This window comes from Anser cygnoides, chromosome 4, assembly GCF_040182565.1.
Source record: "Anser cygnoides isolate HZ-2024a breed goose chromosome 4, Taihu_goose_T2T_genome, whole genome shotgun sequence".
In the NCBI taxonomy this organism is placed as follows: Eukaryota; Metazoa; Chordata; class Aves; order Anseriformes; family Anatidae; genus Anser; species Anser cygnoides.
The window spans coordinates 24,860,374-24,883,005 of record NC_089876.1 but is presented as its reverse complement, the minus strand read 5'-3'; the positions used below and the strand labels follow the sequence as shown (position 1 = coordinate 24,883,005).

At 42.6% G+C, this 22,632-nt stretch overlaps 1 protein-coding gene across 16 annotated transcripts in view; it reads left to right on the top strand.

The window, feature by feature from the left end:
• Positions 1 to 22,632, top strand: part of APBB2 (amyloid beta precursor protein binding family B member 2) — a 178,149-nt gene that overhangs the window by 52,127 nt on the left and 103,390 nt on the right. For 12 of the 16 annotated variants that reach the window (XM_066995773.1, XM_048072963.2, XM_048072956.2 and 9 more), the window contains 2 exons: positions 1,613 to 1,711; positions 13,785 to 13,894. In XM_066995773.1, coding sequence (XP_066851874.1) covers positions 13,849 to 13,894 — 46 coding nt within the window. In that variant the 5' untranslated portion in view covers positions 1,613 to 1,711; positions 13,785 to 13,848. Of the gene's footprint in view, positions 1 to 1,612; positions 1,726 to 11,973; positions 12,029 to 13,784; positions 13,895 to 22,632 lie in introns of those variants that run through there. The other 4 variants (XM_066995777.1, XM_066995779.1, XM_066995778.1 and 1 more) reach the window with 3 other exon arrangements.

Here is a 22,632-nt window from a genome sequence, read left to right as displayed (position 1 = left end):
AAGCAAATTGGGTTTCATATATAGGATGAAGAGGGTTAATTATAACGACGGCCATGCCAGCATCTGATTATCTCAGGAAGCAACCCCTTAGAATTATTAGGGGGGAAAAAAACCTAGCCTGTGTGCCCAGTCTGTGCAGCAGGTTGGGGTCTTAAGGCTTACCCCAGGAAGTTTTGTTTATACGAAACCCGTGAATCTCAGACAGAAGGAAATGACTGCTTTCTTGGCTTTTCTGGCACGAGGGTGTTCACATAGCATGTTCCCTCTCTTTCTCTCTCAGTGAAATCTGATCATCTGGTACAGAAGTCCACACAACTGTGCCCATTAAATTGGGTTAGAATATTAGGCTAACGAGCACGAAGCATTGTTCTGCTTCCTTCCTGCCCACTGGAAGAGGTGGCTTTTTTTTAATCAGAGTTTCATTTTTGAAATTAAAATGAGTGTATTTTCTCGATTTCTTCAAAAAGCTTTAGATTTTAAAAATATTTTTCGTTTGTTTATAAAAGATGCATTTTTTAAGTTTCCAAATGAGAAGTACAAATTGAAAGAGAACATTTTTCTCTCTCTTAAGTGATCTGTTTTGTCTTGGTACTTATTGGAATTTATAGTTCTTGAATTCCTTTTAGAACAAGGACAGGAAAGAACAGCTCTCTTTAAAATGGAATATAGTTTGGCTTGGTTTAGACTGGCTTTTGCTTTAATAAAAAAAAATTTGAAGCTTTACAGCAGATGAGATTTGTATCTGCAGTCTTGCATATTTATTTTCTCCAGATGGGGAGAGAAATATGAAGTTGAATAATACCTTGAATCCTAGAGCATGGTTTGACAGATCTGCTGCCACTGATGGAATATCTCCTGATGGGGAGATAACCTCGCTTCTGTCACTATGTGGCAACAATTCCAATATATTTTTCAAAACCAAAATCCACAGCATTAACGTAATTGTTTACCAGAGGGCAGGAAGGTTGAGGTCTGACTGCGTTGTAGTGTACAGACTTTGCAAAAATAAATGATATACTTGGTGTCTGCTGAACACAGGCATAACAGAGAAGATTTTTCGCTTTTTCTGATACAGGTTATGAATGTGCTGTTTAGTGAGGAGTTCTTGCTGCTTTTTTCCTAATTTAGGGCTCCTCTTCATCTAAAGGCGCTTTCTCACCGATGTTCAGTGTTTATGCATGGGGAAAGCCACAGGTCTGTAATGTGGTGCAGAGGGAGAGAGAATTTAAAGTGTGCTTTGTAGCTTGCGGCTCACGTGCCGAGCTGTCGTAGTCCAATGTCAGCTTATGCCACCTGCCCGGTTTGTGAGGATCCCTGAGCCGTAATATAAGGATCCAGGGGTCTCTGCCTCTGTTCTGCTTTTACTTCTCCTGAGAACGCGTTGCTAAATGCTGGTAGTTTTTAGGGGACTAACTGGAGATGATGTTGGGATTACTTGGTCACTTGCGCTGCTCTTCTGGTTCCCAGGCTCGTGCCTCCTGCTGAAGTGGAGGGTGGCTGTGTGCATTTGTTCCATTAAACCTGACCTCCAGGAGCTCAGCAGTTCTCATTAATCCCTCCTTGACTCCTCATAAACAAAACCTCTAATATGCCACGTGTTTTTGTTTTGCAGCTTTCCTCATTTCTTCATTGTGACCTGAGCGGGTGTTGGTGCCAAGGTCTCGAGGGCTTAGTGCTCCAGTACGGACTTGCCACCAGCGAGCTGGGGAGGGTAAGTCATCTGCGGTGAGTCCGGGGATCCGCTGGGGTGGGGGAGCTCCTTCTGCACCTCTCTCATCTCAGGCACTGAACTCTGACCTCTTCCAGCACAGACAGGAGGTGTCTGTATTTCTACATATTACTTACATTATTTATCGTGATGTTTGTTAACAAAGATGTTCCAGCTCCTCTGCTACTCCAGCAAGAGCAGTAATTCGTTTATTTAGTCTTGCGTATTGTAGGTTTTTTCAGCTGTTTGTGCAACGAAGCACTACAGCTTTGCCTCCTCACTTGAGAAAGGATCATATGCAACAAAGGTGTGTTGTAGTAGTGCTGTTCCTCTGTGGTACCAGTAAATCTGCTGATGTGGACACCCTTGGTAGATTTCAGTCTACTTTATAGCAGAAGTGTGGCTTCCTGTGATGTATGCAACAGTTCAGGGTGGGCTTTGAAGTGGGAGAGAGGCAGCATCAGCTGCTTTGTGTTACTGGCTGTGGTTATCTATGTGAAGGGACTTAGCAGCCTCTGGCACCATGGCTTTCCCTTCCTGCTTCCCGACCTGACAGGCTGGGTGTGCTTCTCCACACCTGGCAAGCCATGGGGCTTCTCATCCTCAGACGGAAGATATTTGAGAGGTCTGACATTGTCTGTCCATAAAGAGCTGGGGGGGGACTTGGGCTAAGCGTGTCTGTAGGTCTGGGCTCCATTTATGTCTTTCTTTAATTATCGCTGGAGTTAGAGCTGTGAAGATGCCTGATTTCCCCCATAGGAAACCCCAGAAATCTGCGTTGAGGAGAATGCTGGCTCTTGTGAGCATGCAACTGAGGGAACTTCCTTCAAAACAGAGCTTTCTCTTTCGTTCTTAACAAAATCTGTGTTCAGAATCTGACATCTGACTGTCATGTTGGGAAAACTGTCACTGCTGCCCCCCTTGGTTTTCAGTGTACTGTAGTTACGGTCTATAATTATATGTGTATTTGGATTATTTACTCCTCAGTACACTAAGTCAAACCATGTTCCCAGCTGTCAATGGGCACTGAATAACCTGCTGCAGTTGTAGTATGCTGCATGCAGTCGCTCTCACGTTGTGGTGTTTGTAATCTTTGGCTGGGTTATAGCCTTTTGCAGTTGGGAAAGGATGGAATCTGACTCTAGGAGCCTGGTGTGCAAGCCCTGGCTGATGGCTCCCTGGTTATATGCTGTAGTTTCCTAATTAAGGTAACACTAAGCAGGGTAGTGGCTTTTATGAGCCGAAGACTTGAGCCTGACACATTCGGTAGCAGAATAGGAGTAAGTACAAATCATAGGAAACCTGGCTTTGTCATACCCAGTGTTTGTGGCAGAAGTCACATTAATTTTTTGTCCGAAGCAAAAAGTCACAAACTGCTGCCCGTCGTGTGGGGATGATGCTTGCTGTTGAATCCAGGGGTCAGTGGCTCTCCAGATGAGGTGAAGCAGCTGAGGTTCTGAGTTGCAATTTCCTGCTGGGGCACAGTGGTTATGTGACCCCTTTTTCCAGGCAGAGTGGAAAGACCTGGCCATGTGATTTTAATAATTTGGAGAACAGTGTTTTGTTTAGCTGGTTCTTGCTTGGTGTAACTTTTTTTTTTTGAGTTTTGAGATAATTTGGTTCTTTTTCTAACAGCTAGGAAGCTATTAAAGAAAGGGGTAATGATTAATTTGATCGGTAAATGTTTTTGGGGTTCCTCCTTGCTAATGAATGCTTTCAGACTGAGAAAGGGAGGAAATAAGAGCTGTGCAGCAGCCTGTCTACCTCTGGTCTTATTATCTGATAATGTTACTGTGGTCAAATTCTTGTGATGATCTAATGAGGAGGTGCTGGGATTTGGAGCTGTTGAGCTCCCTTTGCTGCCTCACATCAAGTTTTTTGTGTTACCTCGGAGAATTTGTGTGGTTTTGCTGCCAAAGGGAGTGCTTGAATCTCTGTACTTCCCCAGATTACTAACTTTTGACTTTGTTCATTGCAGTGTTAGGCGTTGCAGAATCCGGTAGCCTGATGGAGGCTTTCAGAGCCTCCGTGGATCTGCAGCTCCGTGACCCAGGTCCAACCAGGAGCAAGACTGAGCACGTAGCCCCACAGGGGCACAGCCAACCAAACACACTCATCTGGCTGCATAAATCAACGCAGGCAGGAACACTCGGCAGTTGTGCAAGCACAGACACAGCCAGTGCCCTCGCCCAGGCCCCTCTTGGGCTGACCAGGATGAGAGCTGTTAGTGGGAAACAGGTACACGTCCCTGGGGTCAGGGCGGGCCACAAGCACCCCAGGAATGTGCCCGGATCCTGGCTGGAGGGTTGTGCAGCTGTGTGTGCTGTTGGTAATATTTACACATACACTGTGTGTGCTATTTAAGGTATTCGCAGGGTGCAGTTGAGTTTTAAAGAAGGAATTAGAGGGGTATAGAGGCAAAAGATGTAGGGGATGGCCAGAAGCACCAAATCCTTCGCAGGAAGGTGAGGCTGAAACGTGTGTTGAAACATGCTAAGCTCCCAGTTGCTTGCCCGCTTTCCCCCAGCAGGATGGAGAAGTGGAAGGGTGAGAAAACGTGGTGGGTCAAGATAAAGCTGAATAGGTGAAGCCAAGCTGCGTGTACAAGTTCCCTATTCCTGTAGGCAGTGACCCTCTTCGGTCTGAAGGGCTGACCTGGAGAGCTGCTTCCCTTGACTCACCTGAGGTCCCATCCAGCCCACGGGGATGAGGTTCCCCTAGGACAGCCCTGGCAGGGGCTGGGTTGGTGTCTCTGGGGTAATCGGGATTCCCTCGCTTGCCGTTGAGCTTCGTTGTGGAGATGAGCTTTTCCTCACGTAACCGAACACGCAGCAGTGCTGATCAGCTTCAGGTGATGCTATGAGCTTCACTCCCAGGCGCTTCATCTTCTGATAAAACACCCTGTAACCACAACGTCTTGTGTTTACTGTGTGTATATAATATTTGTGTATGTAATAATTTTGATTGCTTGTGCTTCATAAAAAGCAAAGCATGTGTTTAACGTGTCTATGGAACATGCTTTAAAGATCAAAGTCCACGCCAAGAACAAACTGTGTGACACAGCAATGGCTCGGGTTGTCCTTCAGGTGCATCAGCATCTTCCTCCGTGGCCCGGTGAATAACAAGAGTTCAATTTTCACGACTGCATTTCTGCTGAGACATTAATTTCTGTAACGTGCGGGCCTCTTCGTTAGGGGCTGACCCAGAATCATTAGTTTTGCAGGCTCAGTAGAAGATCAATGGTTACTGTCACCTCAGGCTGTACTTGGTGACCCTTCTTTACTTGAACAGTTTCTTACTGAGAGTCATTTCAAACTGTTGGGCACAAAGCCACGCAGTTGGCTGAGTCTGACCTCCTGGCCCAAGTGTGGCCCAAAACACACGTGCTTGGTGAGATTTCATGGGGAGGTGAGAAGGCGAGTTTGTGTCCCATTGTGGTTGACCTCCTTTTGGCCTGTTTCTGCCCTTTCAGCTGGAACCTCAGGGGACGATCCGGAGCACTAACAACGTTTTGGCAAATGTGGTTGCAGAGCCGTGGTGGTAGCTCCCCAGTTGGGCCCTGCAAGTCTTTTTCCATGGCATAAGAGGCTGTCAAAAAATTTCTGCTGTATGTTATCTTCACTTAAGACTGGAAAGAATAGCTGCTTGTTTGTGGAAGATGCTTTTCACAAAATCAGGCTGCTTTTCTGGTGCCCGATGTGGCTCCTAACAGCAGCACTACGCAGCAGGTTGGGAAGGGAGCCGTGGGGAACTCCTCAAACTGCAGCAGGCGCGTGGCATGGGCTGTGCTTGTGCTGTCATCGTTCGTCGTCGCCTTTTGCCACTGGTAATGGCAGCAGAAGATGTAGTAGTGGGTAGTGTAGGACATGGTTCAGCCATTTTTACGACCTTGGTATATCATACTTCCAAAAAGAAATAAATTTCATGCTATACTGATAGTCCTTGCAAACCAAGGACACAGTTCTTGCCTTGGGGGAGGGCATCATGAAGAGGAGAGACCTAGAAAAAAATAATAATTGAGTCTGAGCTGGTGGTTTGTTGCTTTTTTTCACCAGACTCACCTCCTTTGTCAAACAATGTAAATTGGTGCCATGAGGTAGAAAGGTACAGTATTTTTTTGAAGTATGTTTAAAAGAATGTTCAAAGTATGTTTAAAGATAATCCTTTGTGGTTTTTTTATTATTGTTTTTAATGGAGTATTGTGTTACTTAACAACATTGTTCATGGCTCAGGATTAGGAAGCATCAGACACAACATAAAACTCAGTTCTGATTATTCAGACAGATTTTTATTTTTTAAATTTTTTTCCTAATCATAAGTTCTTCCATCAGACTCAGGAAAGGTGGAAGTTTTTATGTGATAACTGCAGGTAATAAACCATATCTTGACTTGTGTCTCAGGTAATATTTTTTCCCTTTTGAATGCTGAGAATCCTTTTCACTGCATGGTGGCAGAGAAAGGTGGCACGTGGCCTGTCAGCCTAGGAACAACTTCTGCTGACAGGTGTTGCAGTAAAGCATAATACGGGATGTGAATGGAAGAGGAAAGAGGTATCCAGGAATGCGTTTCCATTATTCTAAAAGCATTTCATCATTATCTTCAAGGAAAGAATCAAAGAGCCCCAAATGAGGGCCTGTCTCACAGCCACTGTGCAGTTGTCCACGTGTGTGACTGCAGCGACTGATGCCAGTACGGAGCTGGAGCAACAGGCAGAGAGGATCATGCCCACTGCGTAATTCAACATACAAAAAAAGATTACCAAGGTTTTTTTTTTTTTGTCAATATACTAGCTATAGGTTTTGAATAGTCATTTAGTTAAGTGAAACTACGAATCCAACGTGCTATGGTTTGGTTGTCTCTTGTAGTCGTCATTTTTGAGAGATGGTGGGGTTAAAGAAGTACTCTGGCAAAAACTCCTCTATCGTTTTCAGTGTGATTACTACTTGGTAAACTTTTTCCAAAGTATTTCAGTCCGACATTGTTACATAAATCGTGAAGTTTTGTGGTAGAACTATAGTGGTAGTTTCTGTAGCTTTCTTCTAGAAAGATGTTTAAAAACAAAACACAACTTTTTTCTTCCGTATTTCATTAACTAGTCATAAATATTAGGAGTAATTTCTGCAGCATCATTGGAAAAATTAATTATTACTAAAATACTGCAGATTGTATGGCTAATGTACAGCTGTGAAGTCAATAGAAATGTTTGAACATACAGAAGAATAGTTCGGGTTGGAAAGGACCTTAAAGGTCACCTAATTCCGACCCCCTGCCACGGGCAGGGACACCTCCCACCAGACCAGGTTGCTCAGAGCCTCATCCAGCCTGGCCTTGATGTTGTATGGAAGTATCTAATGTCTCATTCATAAAACCTGTCAAAACTGGAAACCAAGGAGAGTTTTATTTTGTGTATGCTCTGTTTGGATTCTACAGTGCTGTTCTGTGTAAGTTCCTCATGACTTTCAGTTTCTTATTCTTTCATATCTCTGTGAGGAGGGAAAAAAAGACACACATACACCGATCCCCCTCAAATACAAAGCAGTAACAAAAAACCACCAGCCCCCCCCTTCCTCCAAAAAAGGAGGAGTCTGAATTATTTTCTTTTCCAAAACGTAAACTGGTTGCCTACTCCTACATATAAGATTCTGTTCCTTTCTTTCATTTTCAGTCCAGGAAAAAAAAAAGGTACTGTTTATGAAGTTGGAGTTGTGGCTATTGTTTAGTTTATGGCATATTGAGACTTTCAGATACTCGCTTGTTCATGGCACCTAGACAAAGGGCTTTAAAAAAAAAAAAGTGTAAATAATATCCTGAATCGTGCCTCAGAAATGGTTCATCTGCTTTCAGTCGTTGCTGGTTTCAGCAGCTTCAGAACAGTAAGAAGTCAGAAATGGTGCAGAAGGCAGGTTGGGTAACCTGTTTACAAAGTTTCATCCAGATTTCTACTAGATGAAAGTCGTTTTATGCTTTGAAACTTGATACCCCAAATCTTAGTTATCTTTTTTTAACTTTGTGTTCCAGATACGCTTGCTATTCAGTAGTCTTGCAGTTCTATAACCCTGCTGAATTCTAGTCCTGAGATTGTGGTTCAGATGCTTGTTCACCTCTTGGTGAATTCCACAGACAAATTGTGGACAATGGGTTAAAAAAAAAAGTCACCTAAGAGGACTAAACCACTGGGAAGCATCTCCCTTTCAAATGCTTAACCCCATCGTGTTATCCAGTTTGTGGCTTTGACGATGAAGCTCCATTAGCTTGTTGTTAGCTAATTATTACACCCTTCAGAAGGCTGTTCTTGGACCACATCTCTCTGATGTTAGCTATGTTCTAATTTCCAGCCTAAATTTAGTAATGACTGCTTTAGGTGCGCTTTCTTCTTGTGCCAGCATTACAGTTTTTTTGTTGCTTCTCTCAGCCGTCATTTTGCTGTAAGCCAAACTCCTAATATCCCCGTACAAGACAAAAATCTGTTACCTTGATTATCGTCCAATTTCCCGTGTTTTCCATTAATCACTCCGGTGTGTGAGGGACCAGATGCTGCTGCGCTGCTGGGATGAGGTCTGGGCATTACCTTGTACAAATGCTCTGCAGGGGGCTGGAACCTGACAGCACGTTTTCCTTCCCTGCGAATGCATCGCACTGGGAACAGCGTAGGTCAGTGCCCTGCTGATGTACCTGGGTCTCTTTCTTCCATCATTTCCAAAGGCTTGCATCACGGCCCAGCACTGATAGCAGAATTTCTTAGCAATTCCCCGAATGAATGACCTTGTGCTCTGTGTTATTTCACTTTGTTACTTTCCTATTGTGTTCCTTTCCCAGGCTTCAGCTTTCCTTTTGGTGATTGCATCACTCTCCTTGCAGAAGAGCTTCCATATTTGTGCCACCAGCAGATTTCACTAACACCTTTTATGACAAAGTCATTAATGACAATATGAATTGCAATTTTCTTTTATCATCCAGTACTTTCAACCCTTTCCTATAACCTGTATTTCCTTTCCCCTCTGATTGTGGCCAGAAGTTCATAGTTTGCTTCTACTGAACCATTTGTTAGGATCTTTCCTTGTGTTCAGTCTCATTACCTCCTCTGAGGTAAACATTTTGTTCTTCCCTCCATGCATCAAAGTTCTTTGATATCTTTGATAATTGTCCATTCCCTAAGTCTTTTTTTTTTTTTTTTAATGATCTTAGAAAAATACGCTGCCAGAAGCTGCCTGGGCTTGTCTGGGCTGCTGAAGTTTGTATGTGTGAGATCAAAATCGAGCATGAAGAAAGCCTGTGCTAATGTCTTACAGCCTTCCATTGCCACAAGTAAAATAATACTTTGTCAAAATACTTTTGTTTCAACATCAGTCTTCTGCTGTGAATTGTAAATTGTATTTTAGCCTGTTGTGTGTGTGTGTGTATATCTGTATGGATATATATGTGATGAACATGATCTGTATAGATAAATATGCGGTAGGGCTCAACTTTTTTGAAAAGGATCCCTGCCTTGAGGTTTCAAAACACAACCTTCACTGAATTTGTTACTGCATTTGCTACCGCCAGGTCCCCAAGCAGCAGCACCAGCCAGTGCCGGGGCTCTGGTGCATTGCAGACCGGGGATGTAATGCGCCAACTTAAATAGCAATAGGAGTTGAAAGTCTGGTGACAGGGGGAGTGAGTAATAAGATTTGAACAGAATTCTTGTGACTTTATTTTGGTGTTTCATTTCAAAGGTAGAAAGAGTGGAGGCTGCTCGGGACAGCGATAAGGGAAGTTGCAGAAGGTATCTGTGGTGGCTGGTAATGGGACAACTCCAGAAGGAGCTGTTTAAAGAAACCATTTTTTGGTTTTGTTTATATTGCTGCTTTTCTGTCCTCGCACTCTGGAAACCAGCTGAGTTCAGCTTCATCTTATGTTCAGCTTGTCTTTTGAGGGCCTTCTAGTAACCGTGGGGGTTGGAAACGGCCCTGGCTTGAAGTCCGGCTCTCCTGGCAGCAGGTGGGATCTGCTTGCTCCCCGCTGCCCTTGGAAGGGTGAAATGCAGGGAGAGCCACTTAGAGAACATGGCTGCGAATGGGTAAGGTGGATGAATGAACTGGGAGGTTGTCTTGAGAATAAAACGCAGTCATGCTCTTTCTTATGTTTCAGTACTTAATGGAGGATACCAGCAAAATGAAAAATGTGGTGATTTGGGCTTTGTTTTCCCATTTGAGCAGTTAATGAACATTTTGGGTTTAGCAGATGTGTCGGTTTGGAGAAAGAAATTGTAGCTCATCCCATTAGTTAATTGAGAGCTGGCAAGCATAGAAATTAAGACATTTTCTAATGTTTCTAGTACTATTTTTCTCTCCACTTCCAAGTTTTGCATCCGTTCTTAGAAGGACAGCAGCAACATTGTGTTTGTTCCTACAATATACAGGAAGAAGGTGGAGAATAGTGCTGAAATGCTGTAACAGAAGTCCTGGTTGTGCTTGAAAAGCTTCCCATGGAAAACAAAGGCACAGTGGCACCTGCAGCTTCAGAAGAAACAAACACCTTCTCACGCAGAATTACTGCCAGTCAGCTTTAAAAAACGCTTTTCTCTGATCTTGGTGCAAATAAGATTCAGAAGTTGCCATTGTATCCCTAAATATTAAATAAAAACCCCTCTCGTTTTAGTCTTTGCTGGAAGATCTGTGGTAGCTGATGATGATTTCTCCATGCAATGAGGTCTGCGTGCGCACACGCCGTGGTCACTGCCCTCTGAGCCTTGCGTGCTGGCAGATTGAAAAGCAGCTGGCTGGGAAAGCTATGTGTTTTATTATTATTATTATTATCTTTATGGAAGGCATTCCCCTTACACATTCCCTGGCAGAATTATTTCCTGGTATTCAAAGCCACAGTTTGAAGGAAGGATGGTGCATTTTGTCAGAATATCACCCAGAGAGCACTGGAATGTGATTTTGTTTTTTGAGTAGGTGTCCCTTGAGAAACTTCATGTAATGCCGTTTTCCTTTCCCTGCTGTGCGTAGCTGTTCTTCGTGGCTGCTGAATGATGGCGTCAGTCACGCTTGGGCGACTTCCGTAGGTAATTTGCAGTCTTTTGTCTTTCTTCATATCCTTTCTCTTGGGCATCTGCTGGCAACCTATTGTACATACGCACTGGCCACCAGAACCTTGTAGATTGTTAGAATGCAGATGTAATTTATAGCAAATATTGATGGAGGGGATCCTGGGAAGGTTAAAGAATCAACTGGCCATTTAATACTCATAAGCAGCAGCATACGTGAACAAATTGAAGTGTAAAAAAGGTTTAATGTCTTTTAAATGTATGGAGGTTGGATTATGAGTTTTGTGCTACAGAATTAAGTGAAGCAAACTCGATCCTATCCACCCAGTGTTTGAACATAACTCTTTGATACACATTTAAAACACATTAAAAAAAAGCGCAGAATTGTATTTATTTTTTCAGTAGTGTCAGATTCATACAAGTAAAATGAAACTATAGTGCAGCAGTTATAAACACTAAGAAACGTAGAAGAGCTGCGACAAGCCCTGTAAAGAAGATGATTTAGGAAGGTGACAGCCTCAGCAGAAAGTCAGAGCAGACTTCTTTGCAAGGTGATTTATGCCCCCGTTTACGCATGGTGATGAGTGGCTCTAAGGTTTGTCACTGCAGCTATTAGAAATGCGAGGGCGTCAGGTGAGGTGGGCGCTGGTTTCAGGTGGCGGGGATGAAATGGTGCTGCTCAGGCTTTGTGTGATGGCTGCCCGCAAGCGCGCGCAGCGCGGGGCTTCTCCGTGCCTTCACCTCAGAGAGAAATCGTGGAAGATCACCAAGAAAAGACAAAAATAATTCTTCAGGCAGAGTCGAATCAAAACACTTCTTGGAGAAAAATCATTAGACTATATGTGCGTGTGTGTGTGTGTGTATATATATATATATATATAGTTTTTCATTTAACTACAATGATGTAAAAGTTACTATAAAGGATGATTTTTAATGTGTTTTTGCAGTAGAATAAAACAAAATAAACAGCTGTTAGAAAACAAAAAAAAGCAGATTAAAAACTAATATTTTGAAGACCTGACCTGATGCATTAGGTACGCTTAGGCTTACCTCAGCTTTGTGTGCGGTTGTGGATATCTAGGTTGTGTACATTGAATAAACATATCTGCGTATATCCTACTGTGAAAGGCGTGTTTATTCTGCTCACAATTCAAAAAGCCAAGCTGCTTCTTCATTTATCTTAATTTTGGCGTGTTCCTGCTGGCACGTACAGTCCAGTATCCCTGTTGTTTTCCAGGGCAGTTGAGTTACTCTGACTGTGTGGCACTGGTTTCCCAAATGACTTCTGACAGGTGGGCTTTCATCCAGGTTGTAAATTTCTGCCATTCTCATTTTATACAAAAACTGATGAAACCTCTGCTTTACTGAGAATGTATCTTCGTGTCGTCTTTTTTAGAGATTTGGGGATTGTTAAAATGTCGTATTTTAAGACAGGTGTACAGCTGTGTCCCTACCTGGCCTCTTCTAGGAGTGATTTGTTCCCGTTGTGGCCATACTACTTAGGAAAACCTTATTCTAGTGTAATTCAGCTGTTTAAGAGCATAGTTATGGGGATTAGGAATTATTTATTTATTTTATGATATGATGCAGACAGCCCCCTCCAATGCTGCCCTGCTAAGGAGGGAGGGAATGCAGTGTCTCAAATGTAGACGTTGGCTATAATTTAGTGAGAGTTGCTGTATTAAAAAAGTGTACGCCTTCATTTTATTGTTTACTGCCCACTTTTCATCTTAACAACCAGAATTCCCCTTTTCAGATATAAGAGTGTACGGGCTCACTGATTCACCAAACTTTCTCCAAGAAGGAAAGTTAAACAGGACACACTTTTTCAATATTGATTTGGCAAACAGTGGAGGTCTTTACCTGTTTTTTTGCGCTGTCAAATACTCAGCCTTGCAGGTGTCTATTTCAGAGCTAATCCCCAGGGGCTGTAATGATGTTCTGCTGCTGCATTTGAAGTCGCTTTCAGCACAGGGCTGCCCCGACCCCATTTGCTCCACTTGCCCTCACTGAGCACCAATGCTACTGCAACCCCACTGAGCCAGTCCAGGACCTGATCTGGCTGAAATGCATCTTTGCGTGGGGTTTCCAGCTCTGATGGCTCCCGGACCGGCTCACCAGAGAAGTGCAGGGATGCTAATGGCAGCAGGAGGAAGAAGCGGGGAAACGCAGCGGGCTGGATTTGGGTTGACTGAAGCTGATGTAGAGCAACAGCTGGAAGGGGGAGAATGAAATAAAAATAAAAGTATCTTTATAAATCATGTGGTTGACTTGTAGTGGGTATTGGGAGACATCTGGGAACGTGAAGGTTATTCGGGTAGTCTGAGAAAAGGGTAAAGCTGAAAATTAACTTTCAGATTTTGTACTAAACCTTGCACTAAAGATGGAAACAATGGGACTTCTTGTTTTTAGGCTAGAAGATTTTACACTTGATATTTGACAGGTTTGGTAGCATTTCAGTTAAGATTTTGAATTTGTGATTTGTTATTCCAGGCTGACCCTAATATGTGTTGTACAATTCTTGGTCACTTGGGGATTTTGATACTTTAAGAAAACTGATGCACTAGTATAAGACTGCATTCATGTAAAGCCAGTAATGGTTTTAGAGATGGATTCAAAGCAATTACCTTTATGTTGCATGGATAAGCTTTGCTTCCATAGTGATCTGTTCGCAAACTTGTTGCTTACTGATTGCTTCACAAAAATTAAGATGTTGTTTAGTCTGACCTGCTGGCTGCCTGTATTTAAAGCTAAAAGCATACTCTTTCAGTGTTTGTTTTTCTGTTGGTATCGCAGGCCAAATTAAACTGCTGTATGACCTGAGACTTCTGTGTGCCTTAAAATTTATGTAAGCTTATTAATGGAGGCCAAGCACTAATAATAAATTTATGCTGCATGTATAGCACAGCAGTTCATCTACTCTGACAACATGACCATGAATAATTTATAAACGTAGTTATCCTGAAATTTGTAGGGGTCATTAGCATTTTAATGAAAAAGATACAGCTGTTGTACTAAATCTTCACTTGTTTTTTTCTCCTCCCCCAGCTAAGCGTTTCGATCCGTACCGGGAGAGCGGCTGACGGCGTGCGGTAATGTGCTGACTGGCACTATGGGCAGGCGGTACCCGGGGGCTCACTATCGGCCAAGCAGCTCACGTACGTATGCACTTGGTCTAATTTATTTGTCACTTTATTAATTTTGAAGACCGCTAAGTTTATAATTTTTTGAAACAGTATTTGTAAAAGGATGCTGACACACTCTAATCGATACACGCAGCTCTTCTGTGTGTTTACCCAAATGGTAAGTATATTGATTTATGTTCAAACTGCAAAGGCATTTTTGAGAACTTTGGAAAAAAAATAATAAAAAAAAAAAAAACCCCCTTACAGTTTGACTTGACCAAGCCTACTGCCGTGTGCTGTGTTTTGTGTTCAGGGTCTCCAACTTCATTTATTACAGGGTTCAAAAGTTTAGCTGCTGTTCCTTCTCACTCCCATCCCAAGTTTTTAGTACCGCATACCTTCAAGTTAACAAACAGCTTAAGCCTATCCTAAAGCGTCACAGTGCAGTATTGCTTTAATTGCTTATAACTGCAACTAACAGCCCCAGTTTTGACTATTTATGTGTTTGTACGTTATTCACATTGTATTTTCTCTGAATTGTATCCTCCTGGATGATAGTACGTTATCTTGTACTGAAGGCTGTCTGCTGTAAAAGTGGGGCTTCCTAGGGGGGTCCTTAGCCATCAAGAAGGTGAAACTGATGGTGAGGTCCAGTATGCAGAACTTGACTTTGTGGAGTTTTTCTTAACCCCAGAGCTAAATTCTGGAAAACATGTTTACTCTCTGCTGCAGACTAGTCATAGGTGTCATGAAGGAATATGTTAAAATGGTTCTTTTGACATTTGAGATGGTACTTTTTCAAAGAGTTTGTCTTGGTTATTAACGTTGGGATATTGTCAGTGCTAGAACTGGGGGAAGAAGTGGCTGTTACAGCTTTGACACGTCTCTGGCAGTTGTGCAGGATGGCACTGATCTGTTTGAATCACTTGATGTTATATCTAGGAACTGGCCTTCAAGCCTGGCCTCTCCATGTATCCTGCAAGACATGATATCCATGCCCCAGTACAGGCTTGAAGCTCAGAGCTTTGAAATGATCCTTTGTAATGGTAGGTAGTTGAGTGTTTCCCCTTTCTACCTAGACAGAACAAGTAATGGGCATTCAGTTATTGCCAGAAGAGCCTAGGATGTTTTCCCTGTTGTCTAGTTTAATAGCTGCAGACAGTGAAGAACTGGAATTGTTTGCCTGGGGAAAATGGGGTTCTCCTCTGGGGTTCCTCATGGGTGGTCAAGCACTGGACAGGCTTCCGAGCAAGGTGGTTGATGTCCCGTGCCTGTCAGTGTGCAAGAGGCACTTAGACAAAGCCCTCAATAATATGTTTTAACTTTTAGCCCTAAAGCAGTCAGGCGGTTGGACTGGATGATCCTTGAAAGTCCCTTCCAACTGAACTGTTCTATTCTGTCATCTGCTAAGTCAGAGATTTGCGTCAGGAACAACTGCGAGAGCTCCTGTCTGAGAACAGCGATATCAAAACATCTACTTCGTGGTTGCTTTATTCTTTAGTTTATCCAAGTTTTCCTTCCTTTAACCTGTCATGGTCTCTAAGCCAGGAAATTTGCATTCTTTTTTTGGTTTTGCTGCTGTATGATTTGTGCGACTTCCTGGTGCCCAGCATAATAAAGGCTTTGGGCATCCGACAGTAATGGCATTGAAATTGCCCAGTCTTTGGGAAATACATCTCTGATAGCAGATTAGATCCTAGTGAAAGTACTGGCAAAATACATCATTTTGCTTTTGTTTTCTTTGTGTAAGTGATGAGTAATTGCAGCATCTCAGTTACTGTATTTCAGGCATCACAGTTGTGCAAATGAAAGAATCGCTTTACCCTCGTTTTCTGATCTTCATGTTGTACTGTTAAGGACTTGGTGCAGTCTTAAGCCTTTGTCTCTGACTTTTCTTTTGTCTGTCTGTATGCATATAGATAGCCACCTTTCTGTAAGTAAATAAATTCTGTGAGGGGAAGAACTAGGTGCGTGGGGAGCATGCCAGTTGTATTGCTCCTTTGGTGGTAAGATGACCTTTCAGCCATTTATGACACTGACTGCTTTGTTGAATTATTTCGTAAATTTAGTAAACGTACTGCGTAGTCTTAGAAAGGAGCAGAAGGTTTTATATGCAAGGAAACATAACAGTTTAAATAGAAAACAGCTTATATGAAGTCCAGTGCTAGGAAATATATTGGAAATATAGATGCTGAAGGTATAGAAGAAGCGAGATGTTTAAAATATAAAATTGAAAGTGGTGAATTTAACAGGTGCCTGCTAGTTTAGACTTTTTAAATGTGTAGTTAAAGAGAAGTGATGTCTCTTGATTATTACTGTGAAGAAAGCAGTCTTGGGTGTTTCCTTGTCTCTGCTTAACACTTCTTGTCTTGACTTTGCACTCGACAGGAAGCCTCCCCTGTGTGCTGTTTTGATGGTGGTGGTTTTTTTCTGTGCTTTTCTTATGAAAATTACAGACTTAACAATGTGGAAAATCTCCAGCTACTGAGAAGCTAGGTTTTGTAAACAGACTTCTCCTTCATGAATTTCTTGTAAGCTTTGTTCATATTTTCATCTTTTCTAATATTTGCTCGTAAAAATGACTTTTCTGCACAGGCTGCAGCAGCCCTTCTGCAAACACAACAGTTGTGTTGTTTAGGTAGCCTCAAATTTTCTTTCACACTGGCTAAAATTTTGGTTCTGCACACCAGAGCAAAAGGCTTCTGTATGTCTGATACAGCTTTCTGATGTGATGCCTGTGCATATTCTGTCCCTGGAATAATAGTTAATTTGTATTAGTTACTCGTAGTGGTTTGTACAATACTAAAGCTGAAGCGAAGAATTTCTGAGAAATTGGAATTGATTTCAGTGCCATTTTGCCTTGCATGCCCTCAAAGGCTTGGGCAGGGTTCAAATTAGAATTAAATGCACAGCAGTTGTATTTTCTGAGATTGCTGTAAAAACAAAAGCAAGCCCTCATTTTTTCAGAAGACTTGAGAAGCGAGGAAATGCAGGAATTTCTGGGAGGTAGTTTTGGTACTCGCTGACCTTTGGAGTATGCCAGGGCGGAGGCACGGTCCCATGTCGGCACTTGCTGGAAGGGACCTGCTCGCGCCTGCGGCTCCATCTTCGTCCTTTCCTTCTGCAGAAGACAGCACCACGTCTGCCTCGCGTAAGTCACTCTGAGGAGCTCTTTGATTTGATCTGCAGTTTCCTGTCCTGTATCTTCTGGCCTTTCCAGACCTCCATGTAAAGAGATCTTAGTGTGAGACTCAGGTATCGGCACTGCTCGGGTCATGCTCAGGAGGTGCAGTTCTCATAAAGTTGCTCACAAGCTGCATAAAATCATTGTATCTTAGATGAGGAAAAGGCAGGACTACAATTCAAGGAGTACAGCTTACAAAGGTACCCAATGGCACATACGTTGCTCTCCCCCTTAAAGCCTCTCTCGTTTAGGTTCCTACCTTTCTTAGGAAGCTCTGTGGAGTCTTGCGTGACAGCTTCATCAAGGTCCCTTGGGAAATCCTGGCAGAGCCCCAGGACAGGTGCTGGATCCCACAGATAAGAAGTTATGTCTGTAGCACTGACCTCCTTAGCCAGCTGACTTGGAGCCTGTGGAGAAAAACCTTCCTTTACGAACCATGGATGCATATTGTCACTTCTCTTTATTTCTTAACACAGTTAAATACTTGCAGGTCACTGCAATACACCAGATCCCTGACAGGTCCACTTCTTCTCAACAATAAAACTGGAGAAGAGTTCCCTGAAGCTGAAGGTTTCCCAGTAGCTCTGCTGGACTTCCGTGGATGACCACCACCTTATGGGGCTGTGCGTTGTGTGCTTGTCTCCTTTCACGGGAACTTTGATTCCCTCAGTGTAAAAGCACCTCGTGAAGGTCTGTGAGTTGTAGGTGGTGACAGCACAAGAGGAAGGAGCAGAGAGTATTATAGCTAGCACATCGAGACCCTAAGACTCCCTGCTGAAATCCAGGCCAGTAATGCTAGCAGCTTGTTCTTTTCCACTTGTTTGAAGACTTTCACAGCCAAGTTTGTTGAAACTGAACACACTTTTAGACACACTTTAGAGGAATATAAATGTCAGTAAGTGCCGTTGCTTTTTTTATTATGTTCTCCTTCCGCTTTATTATGGATTGATCTGTTTGGTTTATGGGGACCATAAAGAAAATAGGCATGCAATAAAGCATTGACTTTATTTATAAGCATGCCCTTTTGTTTTATATAAGAGTTCTGTGGGTAAAAGTTTCTCGTTGTAGTACAGCAGCATTCTCAAGGAACTTTACTTGCTTCAGTAGGCCAAAATTAAAGTTATCTCTATATTCTAGTACCATAATAACACTTAGGGGAGTTACTATGGGGTATGGCCCTCTTAATCATCTCGCAGCTGTCTGTCAGCTTAAGCAGTACTGCAGCAATTGGTATAGAAACTGTTTCCGTGTGGTGAAGTATTTCCTGTTTGTCCCATTAAGGTTTGGTTGAAGACAATACGTAGTTTTACTGGCAAACTTTGAGTCTGGCTGAAGTTGTTCCTTGTGTAATGAGCCTTATTTTAGTTTGGCTTTTAATGGAAGGACAAATCACAAACTAAAAATGTGGATGTGATTTCTGGTTTGATGCGTCCTCTGCTCTGAAATACATCTTACTCCATTACTGGGAACAAGGGATATGTGGGTAGGATGTATGGGTCCAACTTTAAGACAGTTTTAGCAGGTGTGTGTACATATAATCACCTTGCTTAGGTTAGATACAGAATGTTTCTAATGGAAAAATGGCCTCTTTTTCTGGAACAGAATGAATTTTGTCAATGTGCAAAATCTGTAGTTCCCTCTCCTTGATAGCTCTGATCATCTCATTTTTATAAAACCTGGCAATCAATTTAATTATCTGTTCTAAGACTTGTATTTTTTTTTTTTGCTCGCTTGTCTCAATTTACTGTTTGCAATTTGAAATGATTTGCAAACACCATGAATGAATGAAATTAGGGGGTTGATTCTTTATATAGAGTCTAAAAATATATACACATTTATTCTTTTTTTCATATAGAGTTATGGAGAGTTTTCTGAAAGGTTGTCCCATTTATTTAGTTTTCAGATTTATATTTCTAGAGCCCAACTTGACGTTAAGCACAATCTTATAGTAACAAGAAAACAGTGCAGGTGTGCCATGCTCTTTCAAATGTATTTTGAGTTATCAGCTATGAGGTAATTGCTGGCTCAGAACTATTACTGCCAGTCTGGGTAATTTGAGGGTAAAAACATTTCTGGATAACCTTATAAGAGCTTAATGTATAACTAGCCATAAATTTATTATATGTAATTCAAAGGGCAACTGAAGTTTGTTGCAGGTGAAATCCTGATTCCAGGCCACCAGGAACTTAATTGCTAAAATATATTCTTTTAAAAAGCGAACCTGAACAGTCTGCGTTTGTGTATATACAGTTAGTTGTTCCTGGAGAAGCTGTTTGTGCTCAGGCATATGCAGTATGTTTTGTAGGCTTTGTGGGAATAGTAAAGCGTTTGCAAACTGCAAACAGCAGGCTCGCAGTCAACATGTGTGAGAGGTGGGTAATGATAATCATAATTTTTTTTATTTCTTGTTCAGCACAGATGCTGTGCTGGAACTGAGCTCATCCATCACATCTGACAGGGGGTCAGTTAAAATTTTCTTTTTTTTTTTTTCTCCTTCTGTTAATAATGCTGTCACCTGTGCTAAATCTTTTCTCTACTTCTGTTGCCTGTGCCTCCTGACCCAAGAGGCTGGTGCTGCTGAGTTGGTGCCATCACGAACAGGTGGGATGCCGGTGTTGTGGTGGATCTGGCCAGCTTCTTTAACCCTGGTCAGGAATAAATCATCTCTTTAATAGATCTGCTTCCTGGTTTAGGGGTTATCAAATGATCTAAGTTAAATTTATGTGGAGCCTCAAAATTCCCTGGTCTGCATTCAGCCTGAATCAGTCTAAGTCATTTTATGTGCCAGATCCGTGACCACTGATTCCCTTCTGTTGTTTTATTAAGCACCCGGATAGACTGCCTGTCCTGCATAGCATTTTGGTTGCTTTGGTTTTCATAATTCTGATCAGGTCTGATTACGTATTATTTACCTTCAGAATTAGTAAATGTTTTGGGGAGGCACTTGAGACTGAAGTTGCAGGATTTAGAAGACCAAGTCCTTCTTACTTTGTTGGTCTCTACTGCAGAAACTTTAGTTACTATTTCTGAGCTTGTCTCAGTCTCTGTAAGAGAGAATGAAGTGAATGCTTGCTCCTTAGAGTAAAACGTACATACACAGTAGGGTTGGTTGTTTGTAATTAACAGCTAGTTTGAGGTATGATCTTTATTTGCAGAGATTGAGTGGTTAATACCTGTAATAATAAAATAAATAAAGGACACTAAGGCTCAGGAGTTTTATTTACACTATAGGATAAAAAAAAAAAAGGCTGAAAATTTAGTTAATAAATGTCTGAAAATTCATGGATCAGATGGCAGAAGGTCTTAATATCTTTGCTTTCCAGTAGCCAAAAGATAAAACACGCTCCGACTCCTTGCTGTGACAAGCCTGGTTTTGCCTGCCAGACTTTTCCATTCTGCATAGGGGTGAAAATCTGATTAAGGGAGAAAATCGAATTTGGAGAAGACTTGGTACCTTGTTTTTCCCCTCAGTAAATGCTGGCTTAATCCCGATGGCGTGTCATGGTTACGCCTTCTGTAAAAGGCAGTGCTGCTCTTCGTTCCCCCGTGGGGTCGCTTGGCTGAAGAACGCTCCAAGCAGCGTGAGATGACCTGGGGTAGTCTGCAGCACGGCGTTTGGCTTCCTCAAATCTGTACTGCTCATTTACGTGCGTCAAGCTTAATGAAATTATAAGGAAAGAAGCAATACATTTAGCATATTTCTTGTATTTGTTTTTTTTTCCTTTGTAGCTGCTAGAATTTGTTTTGTGAGGTATTTTCTACCTTGCTTCTTGCTCGGTGAGGAATTGGACTGGAAGGATGGGAAGGAGGAAGGAAAAAATGGCACAAGAGAGGGTGTGCTCCACTGAAGCGCCAGAACTCCTTGCAGGACCTTAAGTTGTCTTTTCCATAAAAGCCTTATTGAAAGGCAGATCGACATTATGGATTTCCATTCATAATCAGGAGAACACAACCCTGCTGCTGGGCTGTTGCAGTCAGTTGGCAGCGTGGTCTGCTCTAAAGGGAGAAATGTAATTTTGTGGCAGCAGAGGCTGGCAGGCGGCCGCTTGGGGAAACGGAAGCCAGGAGGGGAAGCGGGTCGCTGGATGGTGGTTGCAGTGGGGCTACGTGGGCAGAAGCGGCTGGAAATGGGAGAAGCTGCATTATTAGCAAGCAGGTCGGGGAGGTGATTTTGTTGTGGTGTGAGGGCAGAGCCACGGTGGGTGGAGGAGGCGGTGGTGATGCCCTGCTTGAGCTTGACTAAGTGGTCTCGAGAGACCCCTCTCATCCTCAGCAGCTCAGAGATTCACGTGGAGGAGTCTGCAGATGAGTGTGAGGGCACACGTGCAAGCTGCTTGCAACCCTGCTCCTTTCCCGCTCTTGTGTCCCCAAAACTGCTCTGCGCCCTTTCAGAGTGCAGGGCTTAGCTTGCTTTGCTGGCTTTGCTGAGCTTTCTCCCTCCAGCTTCCAGGCTTGGTCCAGCAGAGATGTCACTGCTGGAGGGAGCCGGGGGAAGAAAGCCACTGGCTGTAGGAACACCCTTGGTTGCTGTCATTTACCACAGCACTTCATCCAAGCCTTTTTCCCCCTCCTTTTTCCCTTCTGAAAGCGTTTAATATCCCCTGGAATTTGTGTAGGTACATGGGCTAAAAGGAGCACTTGATTTGAGATCTTTTAGTCTCCGTCCTGATTTCAACTGCGTTAATGTAAGTCTAGACTTCATTAGGAGGTTTTCAGCTGAAGTCTGTTTATTACCATTTAGCTGGTTCTAATTGAAGAAAAATGGAGATGTGAGAAGACTGTGCTAGGATACTTAATTATGAATTAATGCTTTAACATTGCCATTTACCCTTTGAAGCTGGGGGATTAGCTAGTGCCAAGCTGGAACCATTTTCTCCACCTGCTTAGGCTTTAATGAGGTGAAGTCTGCAGGACCTGTGGGTGTAGCCCCACAGCTTGATTTTGTCATTAAACATTTTGTCGTCAGCAGACAGCCTTGCAGAAGGGAAATTACTTTATGGAGAGGTTTGTATTATTTTTTTCCTACATTCCCTCGACACAACAGCAGCAGTACTCATAGGTGCACAGAAATGCCTTGGCTTCCAGCGTATGCATCACTTGCATCCAAACCAGAGACTACAGCAGAAGTGGCTTACCTCCAAAAAGATGGCCATGAAAGGGACCTGTACAGGAGGCAGCTGTCTTATTTTTTTTGTGATTCCCTCCAGTTGGATCTGCCCTGCGGGCTATACTTACTGGTTTCATATGCTGGATCTCATTCTGCAAATTGTTCATGTGAATATGCCTTATTGCTGTTCTGCTGTTGGTTTGGTTTGTTTGTTTGTTTGTTTTAAACCAATGCTGGTGTAGTTTCCTCAGTAAATTATGGTAGAGTAATTGGCAAAAAAAAAAAAATTGCTAATCTGATGATGTTTTCTGCTCTTAATAAAACATGCATTAAGAAAAATTATGTCTGTGTTAGTTTTAATTACTTGCTCTTGGTAGTTGTAGACCAGTGTCTCCCATACTTTGATTATCTAATAGCTTTGAAAGCTCAGTAGATCATCACTGTTATATTATCAGGGTTTGTTTAGAATACTTAAATACT